General features: G+C 35.4%; 2 protein-coding genes across 3 annotated transcripts in view; one reads left to right on the top strand and one right to left on the bottom strand.

Moving 5' to 3' along the window:
* The window catches only part of LOC128211507 (dynein axonemal assembly factor 9-like), a 74,714-nt gene that overhangs the window by 37,592 nt on the left and 23,735 nt on the right, over window positions 1–13,387 (bottom strand). The gene's annotated exons all lie outside the window — the stretch shown is intronic.
* Window positions 439–13,204, top strand: LOC128211508 (isotocin receptor-like). 2 transcript variants are annotated; one of them, XM_052916374.1, is made up of 2 exons: window positions 439–708; window positions 10,397–13,204. In XM_052916374.1, the coding sequence occupies exon 2, from the start codon at window positions 10,593–10,595 to the stop codon at window positions 11,658–11,660; it is 1,068 nt and encodes a 355-aa protein (XP_052772334.1). In that variant the 5' UTR covers window positions 439–708; window positions 10,397–10,592; the 3' UTR covers window positions 11,661–13,204. The 2 variants fall into 2 exon arrangements, with proteins under 2 accessions (XP_052772334.1, XP_052772335.1); XM_052916375.1 differs by lacking the exon at window positions 439–708 and adding an exon at window positions 2,377–2,445.

Below are 13,387 nucleotides of genomic sequence, written 5' to 3'. Positions count from 1 at the left end.
TAAAACTTGCTTGGAAAGCATTATAATTGTACAACAAGGTTGTTACCAGAAAAGCATTAATTGATGACACAAGCTTAATAAGTAATAACACTTGCTTGAAAAAGTGAAATAATGATAGACAAGGTTGTTACCAGAAAAAGCCTTATTTGATGACACAAATGTGATAACTAATAACACTCGCTTGAAAAGTGCAATAACAGTAGGACAAGGTTGTTACCAGAAAAGCCTTATTTGATGACACAAGCTTGATAAGTAATAACACTTGATTGAAAAGTGTAATTATGGTAGCCAAGGTAATTACCAGAAAAGCATTTAGTTTATTGATGACACAAATTATGGTGGTGTTTGAGTCAATAAGAACAATGCTTCATTGCTGATATTTTCTGGAGTCACCAATATTGATTGCTGAAGGGAGCCACACAAAATCTAGTCTTCCGCAGACCCACACATCGCTATAGTAACTCAGCAATTTCCAATAACGCTTGGGTGACTCGCTGCTTGTGATTCTCTACTCATGTTTTCTGGAGCTGCTACAGACTGTATTACGCCAGTGTCATCTTGGAATTATCTGCTCCAACCTTGTGTTTTCGTTATCAGAGCAGCATCAGCTATGTTTGGGGAACATGGCATCTCTTGTTATGGGTTGTGTTAACTAATGGATAAGATGAATGCTGAAGCAAACTAACTTGTCAACACAATTAGTAATCTGTAAGTATCTTCATAGTTGTTTTCTTACTCATTTGATTTTAATTTCATTTTTTCTGATCATGCATTAGTTTTTATCATGTCAATTCTTTGATTTTTATGGCAAATTCGATTAGGAGCATCATAAAAATGATGTTTATCTCTTCAATAATGTTTAAAATGTGTTTCAGTTTAATAGGTTTCTGTAATGTTTAAATTCACACAATGGGAAAAAGCTGAATAATTACTCGACGATATACAATCGAATTTTCAAAATTGGTAATATTGATTGCTGTTAAATAAATAATTCATTGTATTAAGCAAATTCAAACTATAAAATGCTAACTTTATGGATGCGTCAATTTATTGAACTTTTAAAATAACTGTGCCATCCAATATCATAATTTATAATGGATGGGGAAACATTATCAACAGCAGTAAACATTTGTAAACGATCATATCAGCTCTCTTTAACACCTAAATCAATTATGCTTTTGCCGATTTTCTGATATTTTCAGGAAATATTGACTTCTGCACAGTACATTAAATGATGCCTAAATATGATCACAAATATGAGTCATTTGAAGTGAAAACTTGCAAATCAATGAATTTAAATCAGAGTCAGCAAAATGGGTATCAATTAAATGTAAACACAGGTAAAAGGGCTGCTGAAAACAGATGGCTGGTTGCCTTATTTTTGCATCATTGAAACTTACTGAATATATAAACAAAAACCAATCGCCATGGAAACTAAACCTTTAACTGATTTTACTTTTTTTGCAATAACATTATAAACCAAATAGCTTTTAATACATCAGAGATTAGAAATAGACACACTTTTAATGTATACAGCAGAAACTTATCATGGAAATCCAACCTTTGTTTCATAGTTTTCTAAAAAATCTACAGTTTTAAGAACAATGTAAAAGAAGAATGTGGCCTTGATCTAATGTTTTCAATTTTTTTTCGAAAATTATGTAAAATTAGTTTTGACGGCTGGGAGCAAAGATGTTTTTAAAAGACATTAAAATTCAAAACAGAAGCACATCTAGGATTTTTTTGCCTTCACCCCTAGGGTTTCTACCGGGTTTTCATAAGTGGTTGAAAGTTATAATGATAGATCTCTCAATTTATTCAAGGTGACGGCTCTTAATCTAACAGTATGAATTTTCCTAAGCAACTGTGGCAAGACAAAAATAATGGAATTCATTAATGCCTCTCTTCAAATAAATAGATTTACCTGCTGAAAATAGTACGATATCATACATTTAATAATGGATGTATTTCAACATCCTGGTCCATCAATATTTCAATGCCCTTGCAGCCAAATTGAATTTCATCAAATCTCTCACTGAAAAAATCATTTCGATGATAAGTGTAATCAGAGTGTAATTATGATAACCATATTTATTTCTGTTTTCAACAATGTTGTTCGACTTCTTATATAATCTTTCCAGGCAAGGTCTGTATCATTTCTTCTAAGCACCTTCACAACAAAAAACAGCGGAAATATCTCCAGCTTAACCAAACTGTTAAGATTCCGAGACATGAAACTCATATTCTTTATTACCTCATGCTGAAATCACAACCTTCAAAGGAAAAAAAATGATAGACCACTGCAGATGTGTAAAATAAAAAAATGTACAGGGTTACAATACATCTCTTATAGCAAACAAGAGACAAGCAAATGGATGCGGCAACGCCCAATCATTTGGAACTCCTCGGGCATTTTCCATCAAGAACAAGCTCGGATTTATGCCGGTACATCAGTTAAAGTAGTTTGTTAAATGTTAAATAATAGTATTAATTGGTTGTAGTGCTTTAACGTGTGTGTTGAATATCTAAGTTTCAATTGATTGCCAGTGATTTTTTTATTGCATAAATAATTAAAATTTCCAAGAGTAAAGTCATTAAGTTTAACTGCTAAATTGAAATTACTACGTGATCTTCTTGCAGTATATATAAGTTAAATGTAAAGATTTCTGACATTGTAAACCATCCAAATACATCAGAGGTTGTTTTTGATGGAAAATGGCCTAAGTGTTCCGAATGCGTCCAATGTTTTTCCAGTTTTCCAAGGGGCACAACCCAACAATTTTTTTCATAAAAAATATAATATTTGCTACACATGCGCATATCGCCATTTTGATCATGTGTACTCAGCATCCAAAAAGTGTCAATATTTCTTAAGATAAGTTACTTATGACCAACATTAAAAAGTTGGCACATTGCCGCTGCTGCTGACACTAACACCACAGCGGTGACAGTACCTAGACTTCATGTATGACGGGTTCTGGCCATAATGCCACAAATGTCCACCAGGAGACATATATAAACACTTAAAGACAAGTAAATTAGGGGAAAGAACTGGCTGTTTGTACCAATAAACATGACGTGAATGGCAGCTTTGCTCTGCCTGGTCATTTATCGGAGGTTGTTTGTCAGACGCAGTCAAAGTAATCCATAGGATTATAAAACTATGCGCTGTTATTTATTGACCCATAAGAATCCCTTTTATTGGTCAATTGAATGATTAAATGTCAATTGTGTGGAACTTTCCAGGCATGGCTGCCTATACGTGAGTACGCACCTGAATCCACATGATTCTGACAAATAAAAAAAATCAGCCGAAGATACTACATGGCCCTAAAACTCCATTTTCCAGTACTAAATAATTAAAGCACCTCAGAACGCCCAGAATGCACCAGATTGCACCTAGTTTTCAACATTTTCATAGGGGGCATGCCAACCCGAACCTACCTTAGGTACATTGTTATGAATCCACATGAATAGAGGACTAGCTACGCCCCTGCTTTCGTACAGTCTCAAGTACAAATTTTAGACTAGAATGATTGGAATATCTGGGACGTGATTGACCTGGCACATGAAGGACCTGTTACCATTCCAGCCAGGGCGGCCCTAACAAAAATAGCTTTTTTGAAACCCTTAGAGTGCTCTCATGGCTTGAAATTGGCAAACTGGAGTGTTGATTATAGGAGCATATAATGTATAAAGGAACAGTAATCAATATTTTTATAATACTTATTTGGGAGCCTGACGGGGTGGGGGGTGGGGCTGTTTTCCTGGAGCCATTGGATCTGCATATTTCCGGGAATCCATTAACAAATCACGTCACTGAAATATGTTTTTGACAGATAAAATGTGGAATCAGGATATCTCTAAACCATCTGCCGATCCAGTAATCTGCAATTTCCACCAGGGTAGCTCCCTTAATCTCCTACCTGTGCTACCAATTAGATGCCCCATTGCACGCCCATATGATGTAGGTAACAACAATTATTGATAAAATTTTCATATAATTAAACAAATATTTTTTCAGGAGTTGGGCAAACAAAATTGTGAGTCATATCAGGTATATAAGGAACTGACTGGTGTAACTGTAGTTAATTACTAAAAGAGTACGCTCATAGCTTAATTTTTGTTTTTCCATGAAAGAATATGCTTCAGTTTGTTATTAAGACAAAAGACAAAAGAAACAGTATTTAGAGAACAAAATCGCTGCAGGTAGAATCTATTTTAGTTTGCATTGTCTGTGAGGCAGATGATTATTTGTTTTGTTTTGGTCTAACAAAATAACACCTAGACGCCTGCTAACATGTAATTTATTTGGATATTTTTTACCACCTGCATGTGCTTTCCAAATTGGGAGAATTTTCTTACTTTGGGAAGATACACAATACGACCAAAATAGCTGACATAATAGCAAACATAATTTATTTATTTTTTATGCCCACTCTATACTGTAGAAGAGCTAGTGTTTTAAAGATCTGATTTGTTTTTCAACAACTACATTGGTTTTTTATTCATTGCCTAAAATAGTGTTTACTGAATTGAGAAAACATTATGTCCTTTTTTTAAAATGGACACAAAGTTTTTTTCGTAAAGGAAAAATTAATAGCCTTTGGTAGGCAGATAATTGAACCAAGAAAATTCCTGCTAATGATGGCTAGAAAAATACCTAGAGTACTTAAAATCAGTTACGTTTGATAATCATGTTCTGAGACAAATGGTGAAATATGGGTCATTTTTTTCCTGGAAAACTCTTGCTAAGCAATGTGATCAATCAAGAACTGCTCTGTAGAAAAACTAATTTTGAAGAAAAACTAACAGAGAAGCCTTTTAAGTAGTGCTGATGTAATCAAATATGATCAGTTCCCAGACCATTTACAACCTCTGTTGTCATTGTCTTTTTTTCTATAGGCCTATTAAATAATAATATTTGCTTTAGATACCCGACCCAACTTACGAAATAGGCACCTACCCTACAGTTTTTATAGTCCATTGATAAACAAAAGTGAGTGTCACTTTTGTTTTAATATATAGTTTAGTAGCTAAAAAAGCTTTATACTGAAGATTAATTTTACCCCATTCACCAATGATGACAGAAATGTTCTAACATTAAGCCTAATAAAACAAGAACTGTCACAGAGACAGCGCGCTCGACTTTTCAGCCGCTTTTCGGTGTATGGAATAAAAAGTTTTGGCAGAACATGCATGGATCACTGTTAGATTAGATTTCAATGCAATACATGATGTGCTGAGATATTTACATAAATTGAATTGGAAAATATTTGCGGTGGTACGCAAACTTTAACGTAAATTCTAATTCGTAAAAGGGGCATAATTTTGTCGAAATGCGTGATAGAGTTACCTCCTCCTGTGTACAGGTTGGGGGCATGATGGTGAACAAATGTGCAAAGTTACAAAGCCATATGTCAATGGACTTTGAAAATATTTGAGATGGTACACAAACTCTTACAAAAACATAAGTGGTTACACCGACGCCGACGCTCGGGTGACTAGGATAGCTCTCCTTATTCTTCGAATAGATGAGCTAAAAACTACCTGTTTAGGGACAAGATGTAACCCTTAGACCACACAATTATTTTGTTCGGCCTTAGGAAAGTTACAATAACTACTGTGCAACGAAATCAAATTTATAAGTTGTTTCGAAGAGCATGTAAGAATAGCATCGTTCCTGCCGATGGCCATTATTATTTTATATGCGCACAAAGATTAAATTTGGAATGATAAATTCAATACTTTAAGCATAATTTAAAATAGCCAACAAGCACATTTCAATACTTCGCATTTTATAATAAACAATTGGCCGATTGTTCAGAACTTTGTGAAAGTTTGATTAAAGAAATAAAAAAGTATAGCTAAAACAGTTGTCTTAAATCTTGTAAGATATACAGCAGATCAAAAGTATATCCAATAAACTCAACAGCAGTAACGATTTGAAAGTTACTGGTATAATTAACATTGATAACTTTAATAAAGCGCTGAACAACCGGCCCATTATTGTTTAATTAAAGCATATGGTATTGTTCCTCCCGATGGCGATTATTATTATTTGCACAAAGATAAGATTTGCAATTTATAATATAATTTAAAATAGCCAACAAGCACACTCAATAAAACACCATAGAGAAAGTGAAATAGTGACAGGACAAGTATACATTTCTTAGTTTAAACATATACTTTACAATGATTGTGAAGAAAGTTATGATAACGAGTACTAAATTACCCTCAATCTCATCGGTATGCCGTTGCGCAAGAGTGTGGTCTTGTGTTGTGAAGGAAACTGGAGAACCCAGAGAAAAACCCACTTGTCCAGCTTGGTGACCACTAACCAAACTCACATGCGCCCAGACTGGGAATCGAACCTGCGTCAAATTGGTGGGAAGCGAGTGTGTTAGCCACTGCGCTAACTGAACACTTAACATTACTTTTTTGAAGATATCCATTAGAAGAAACTGGCTGAGGTGAGTGTGGTTTAATGGTATAGGTTTCCGCCTCCCATGCAAAAGATTGTGGGTTTAATCCCTACCAGGGTGAGCATGGTTTAGTGGTATGGGTCTCCGCCTCCCACCCATGCAGTTGTGGGTTGGATCCCCAGCAGGGTGAGCATGGTTTAGTGGTATAGGTCTCCGCCTCCCACCCTAGAGATTGTTGGTTCGATACCAACCAGGGTGAGAGTGGTTTAGTGGTATAGGTCTCAGCTTCCCACCCAAGAGGTTGTGGGTTTCGATACCCACTAGTGGAACTTTTTTTACCTAGTCTCTTGTATTGGACAAAGTACTGTTTTACCCAAGAAATGGACTTGAGGGTGAGACTATAAGCTTTCAGCTTTTGTCACAATAGAGCTAAAGGTTCAATCCCCACTAGTGGAACTTTCTCATAGTCTCTTGTATTGGATACTAGTACTGGTTTCTACCCAAAAAAACTGACTCGATAATGATTCTATAAGCTAGCAGCTTTCGTCATAATGGAGCTAAAGGAAATTAGTATAAACTAAGAAACTAACTGGGAATGCAGGACCCATGGATTGCAGCAAAATAACATTCCATAGATGAGCAAAAAAAAATGGGTAACATAAAGAAAGGTTTAATTACTCCTTTCATAAGTGCAATTACAGCTCTTTCAGATAATCTTCAGAGTAAATTGACTGGATCCTGTGTTTGAAGGTGTTCAAGAATATTTCAATTACATTTTGTGGGCAATTAATTATTCCCAAAGCATCAGTTCCAAGCAAACGCTGAGAAAATAAATGATCCGTTTTCCAGAAAGGAGAGCTAGATCATCTCTTGGATGCATATATTTTGGGAAGAAGTCTTTTAGTGATGAAAATTTACATGAAAATGCCATTCGCCTATTATTTGAGCAGTTAGGATAATGTTGAGGTAATTGAACATCATGTCAGGGAGAGAGATACTCATTTTCAAATAATCTTCTATTCTCAGGAAAAAAAACCAACAATGGCTTCATCAATAACAATAAGAAAACAGTATTAAAAGCTCTCATAGAGTGATTTACTCATCCCCCGCCTAAAAGGTTTCCAGGATATTGGCTTGGAATGAGCCTTAAATCATTTTCCAGACTTCATAATAAGTAATGGAATCATGCATCCCATATTACGAGCAAAAGCGGACAAATATTGGGCAACTTAGATCATGTGAAGACAGCTAAAAGCTGATACAAATCACTCTGATCTGTTTCCCCGGGTAGAAACCAGCACTGGTGTCATTTTTAAAGGGACTAGACACCAGATGATACGATTGCAGGAAAAAAAGAAATTGTCAAAAACTTACATCAAATTTTCATCGTTGTGTACAACATTGAATCTTACTTACTGATCCATCGTACAGTTTTTGTGCATTTTTCCAACTTGAAATTTTCTAAGGTTGTCTGCCAAATAACATGATTGTTGTGTTTATTATTTTAATCATGTAAATAGAGGATCTGACATGAGTTGTCATTTAATAAAATTGGTATTAAATGACAACGAGTGTCAGATTCTTTTTATCACATGCTTTTTCGGTATAAAATGGCAAAAAACCCTACCTGTTTCACCTGCGAGGCTGATGAGCCGAATATCACCAAGTGTTGTCATTTCCCGCGCTACATGCATTGCAGGAATGTAGTACCAGGATTTATTTAAAACAGCATATATACACGATCGTTTTAATTCCGTTTATTGAAGAATGCATTCTCAGATGATATCCAGTAAAAATCACACTCTAAACACTTTAATTTTAACGAAATCTTTCTTTCTGTTATACCGGAAGTGAACATAAACATCATGACGTCATCTAGTAGATGTGACGTCATAATGTTTATGTTCATTTTCGGTTAAAATAAACTAAATTTTGGACGCTTTTAAATTTGCTTTTTCAAGACATCAAGACGACATACTTTGTTATCCCTCTCTTAATATTTAGAAAGAAATTCAACTACTCTAACCAAACAAATATTTATTATAGAAATAAAATAAGAATTGAAGGTTTGGTATACAGGAATATTACCAATTAGCAGTTCCTTTTTGCCAATTAACTTTTTATATAAATGCGGAGCGATATATTTTCTGACCAATAGATGAAGAGCAATGTTATATTACACATGTGTAATATAAAAAAATACGTGATGGTTATATTAAACCGGAAACAAGGTGTAGCATGTGATAAAATGATGTATTATCAGCCTCATACTAGCTCACATTGACAATTCAAGGCTTGTTTTGAGGCAATACTGTATTTGCCAATTTTGGGACCATCTGGTGTCTAGTCCCTTTAAGAGGCAATGAGAAAGGACCCATGGTTGGGACCAAACCCACAACTTCTGGGTGAGAGGCAGACACCTATATCACTAGACTACTCTTATCTGACCTTGTTACTTAGTAAATGAAATGTAGGACAAAACATCCAATGGACAAAACCTTCAACAATGTCAATATCTGATCTGGGATGTTTTGTCCATGGAGTCAAAATGATGTAGGATGTTTTGTCCATGGAGTCAAAATGATGTAGGATGTTTTGTCCATGGAGTCAAAATGATGTAGGATGTTTTGTCCACGGAGTCAAAATGATGTAGGATGTTTTGTCCACGGAGTCAAAATGACATGGGATGTTTTGTCCATGGAGTCAAAATGATATAGGATGTTTTGTCCACGGAGTCAAAATGATGTAGGATGTTTTGTCCACGGAGTCAAAATGATGTGGGATGTTTTGTCCACCTTGTCAAAATGATATAGGATGTTTTGTCCACGGAGTCAAAATGATGTGGGATGTTTTGTCCACCTAGTCAAAATGACATGGGATGTATTGTCCACCTAGTCAAAATGACATGGGATGTTTTGTCCACCGAGTCAAAATGACATGGGATGTTTTGTCCACCGAGTCAAAATGACATGGGATGTTTTGTCCACCTAGTCAAAATGACATGGGATGTTTTGTCCACCTAGTCAAAATGACATGGGAGGTTTTGTCCACCTAGTCAAAATGACATGGGATGTTTTGTCCACCTAGTCAAAATGACATGGGATGTTTTGTCCACCGAGTCAAAATGACATGGGATGTTTTGTCCACCTAGTCAAAATGACATGGGAGGTTTTATCCACCTAGTCAAAATGACATGGGAGGTTTTGTCCACCTAGTCAAAATGACATGGGAGGTTTTGTCCACCTAGTCAAAATGACATGGGAGGTTTTGTCCATGGAATGTTTTGTCTAGCTCCCTAGTAAATGGACATTATTGTTAAATTTGTTATCCATAAATAATCAAATAATCTCTGTTTATTATTGTTTCTTTTGTCTTAATGACAATCTGAAGCATTTTTTTTCCAATGCATTTCTGTGTTTTTGGATTGTTTTTTATTAGCAACTTTTTTTACAACAAATATTTTTCATGTTATATTCCAACATTTTTGTAATTATTGCCAAAGCAAAATTGCTACATCAACTGGGAAACTACCAAGCCAAGGGGTAGAAGTAAAAACTTCCTATCTGCTATATTATCTAAAGTCATTTACAATCTTTTAACAATCACCCTGCCAATCTTATTATAACTCAATTACATCTTATAAATGCACTTAATAGTCCCTACACTGAAAACAGCAGCAGCTTTAAACATTATTAAGTTCCTGAAAGTATAAGGATCTAGAAGTGCTTGCAACATCAAACAATTGTAAAAGGATTAAAAAACATTGTATGTTTGAGGCTAAACAAATTACGCCTTAAAAATGAATATTTTTTTTTTTTGGCATTTCCTTTTACAAGGTTCTCCGATTATCAATTCTTCTGAAATCTCTTCATTTTTCTCAATTCTAGAGACCTCTGGAGACTTTGGTAAATGTCATGAACATTTTCACAAAGAGATGATAATGAATATCCAATATCTATCTCTACTTTCAGGCATCAGCATCAACGTTCTTGTCTGCGGCTTTAAAAACCTCCAGGGACTCCAAATGTTGAATGTAATAAAAGTGACAATGGACTTCAATTCCAGTTTTTCTTTTGCTAAAATAAAAGTGATGTGGGACTTATAATCCAGACCTTGGATTCAGGGATTGTAAAATTTTCTTTGGGTTAAATAGCAAATCAGTCCAAAATGAATGGGGCCTACCAGTCTACAGTGTATGGTGACAAACTGCTGGTGTTGATGCCACCTCTAGACTGCGTCACACCCCATACAGAATGCTACATGCAGGTTCATAACACGTCCGCACCGATGGAAAACTGGATTGAAATGTCAAACTATGTGTGTTACATCGCCTTTCCCGTGATTCTCCTCATTGGATTAGCAGGGAATTTCACGAACATATTTGTGCTGTTAAAACAATTTCGGACGTCAATGGATACATATTTACTTGGAATGTCAATTGCAAGTGTTTTTTTAATCATTTCGACCATAGTGTATAACATTCAGCACTATATTGGATACATCGAGATTCTAGTACCCGCCCAGAAATATGCGCTGATCAGCCGAGACTGGTTCTGGTTTGTGACAGTCTGGTTGCTCATCCTGATGAGCCTCGAACGCTCAATCACAGTCACCTCTCGGAAATCACAGTCCCTCTGCTCCCCGACCCAGGCAGCCATAGTTGTTGTCCTTGTCTACTTAATTGGCTTTATAAGTGCGCTTCCGCGTTACTGGGAGTACGACGTCATACAGCAGGGCAGCCTTTACCACGACAAGACTTTCACCTTACTACGGAAGTCCACAAATACCAAAATAACAGAATACAAGGCAATATATTACTGGTACATCACTTCCATAACGATATTTCTTCCAACGCCTCTGCTATTATCCATGTTATTCCCGCTGTGTTACGGCACTCGACAGACTGTCATCTCAAGAAACTATTTATTCATCAAGCACAACGCCAGTACAGCGCTCATTCTGAACAGAAGACTCAAGGAAGAAATAGCACTCACAAAACTTGCCATCGTGATGGTGTTTTTATACCTTCTTCTAGTCACACCGTTCCTTTTTTTCGACCTACTCTCACATTTTGCTCCAGGACTTACTCAGACTGGGACGCCATTTTTCGTGGCCCTCTACAACATGTTCACGCTGTGTTTTCATTCATACTACATGTGGCACCAGCAGATCTACTTCTGCTGTAACAAGATCTACAGGCTGCAGTTTCTATCATCATGCTGCTGTTGTTGTTAAATATCTTGTAAATACATCATGGCATCTTGATATTTGATATTTTAGGCTTGTGTAATAAAAGAGCCTTGCAGTATATAGTTTATGATATACATGTTATATTACATGAGTGGTCACTTAAAGCCACTTAGTTATGTTTTGTCACCCAAAATAATTTTACTGGTAATGCATATGAAAACTCTTGTAGTATTATTTTACTCTTCGATACCCAAATTGTAGAATAAAATACAGTTTAACCCTTAGGCTGCTGATGGCGATTTTAAAGGCTTTGCAAACAGCTTGGACCCAGACCAGACGCCGAGTAACTCGGCGCCTGGTCAGGTTCCAAGCTGTTTGCCACTCAGTCAATATATCCCCAAAGTTTTAAGTAAATTGAAAGAAATTTAGAATAAACCAGACGACATTTTTGAGCAGACGACAATTTACACAGCATGCAAAGGGTTAAAAAACAACCTGGTTTGAGTGGGCTACAGTCAAGAACATATTAGAAAACTGATACTGCATCCACTTGCCATCAGAGACTAATACTAAACTGGCAGAAATTTAGCCCATTAGTGAAAACTTTGCTAGCATCATGTGATAATGTCAGTCAACCAATCACGCTACAGCCTTTAGTTGATTAGTGATAGTAACGCATTTGCAAATCTTGGATTTTAAAGACAATATTTGAGCATATGTCAACATTTGTTAAAAGATTCGAGCCTTAAGTATTTTAATTTTAATACTCCAAATGATTTGCCACAGTTTATTTTGAGATAAAAACAACAACAAACGAGTCCCCATTTTAGTTAAGAAAGTTCAATGAAATACATTTTTAATGACCATGAATGTGATATTCTATTCATATCATAAACACTAAATTGTTTATTTAGCATGCCAAATACATTAAACATCGCTATATAGAATGCACATTTACATTGCTTTTTTTTATGACGTCATGTCGAAAGTTATTCCACTTTTTATTTATGAAAAATATGTAAATGACATAATTAATGGTGGGATATAAATTATTTTACAACCTGGCAAAGCAAACTCAATAAATGTATCAGCTATTTTAATGTAAGCCATTTTTTTCTTAACTGGGGCTTTGACGAAATGTGCATATATTTCATTATTCATTAAACATGATATTTTTATGATTGTTATTATCTGTTTAGCGATGCATACCAATATCTTTGTGTTGCTAACGTTCCTTTTAATTGAAATTTGTTGGAAGCCATAAAAAACATTGCCATATTTCTTATAAAGCACAGAAAATATGTTGGGGGAAAATCTAGAACATAAAATAGGAGTTCCGAATGTTAAAAAACGTTGTCAAAAACAATTAGGATTTATTTGAAATTTTACAAAGCATTTTATGTATACTTCATTGTTATTAGTTTCTTTTCATTTTCTTATGCACTAAGGGCAGCTTTTATGAGCAACAAGGGCATGTACTCTGATTACCTATATGGACCATGTCTAATTTGCTAAACTAATTAGAACATGTGTACATAGAATCATTATGTATGTTTATAACTTTTGAAATAAATAATTGTACAAAGTAATTGTTGTCTAGACATGCATCCCCCATCAAGAAAATTTATCTGTTTCTCCAATAAAAATACCCCGTCTCTGAGCTCATTTAGCAAGTAAAGGGGCATAACACTGCTTAACTAGTAAAGGACCATAACTCTGCTAACTTGTCAAAGGACCATAACTCTGTATAATTGTCAAAAGGCCATTAGTCT

The sequence above is a fragment of the Mya arenaria genome, chromosome 12, assembly GCF_026914265.1.
Source record: "Mya arenaria isolate MELC-2E11 chromosome 12, ASM2691426v1".
NCBI classification, from domain to species: Eukaryota; Metazoa; Mollusca; class Bivalvia; order Myida; family Myidae; genus Mya; species Mya arenaria.
Note: the sequence above shows the minus strand (reverse complement) of the source record. Positions and strands in the feature narration are given on the sequence as shown.

Excerpts from the sequence above, each read along its gene's own strand:
- LOC128211508 (XM_052916374.1), top strand. The coding sequence starts at position 10,593 with ATGAATGGGGCCTACCAGTCTACAGTGTATGGTGACAAACTGCTGGTG.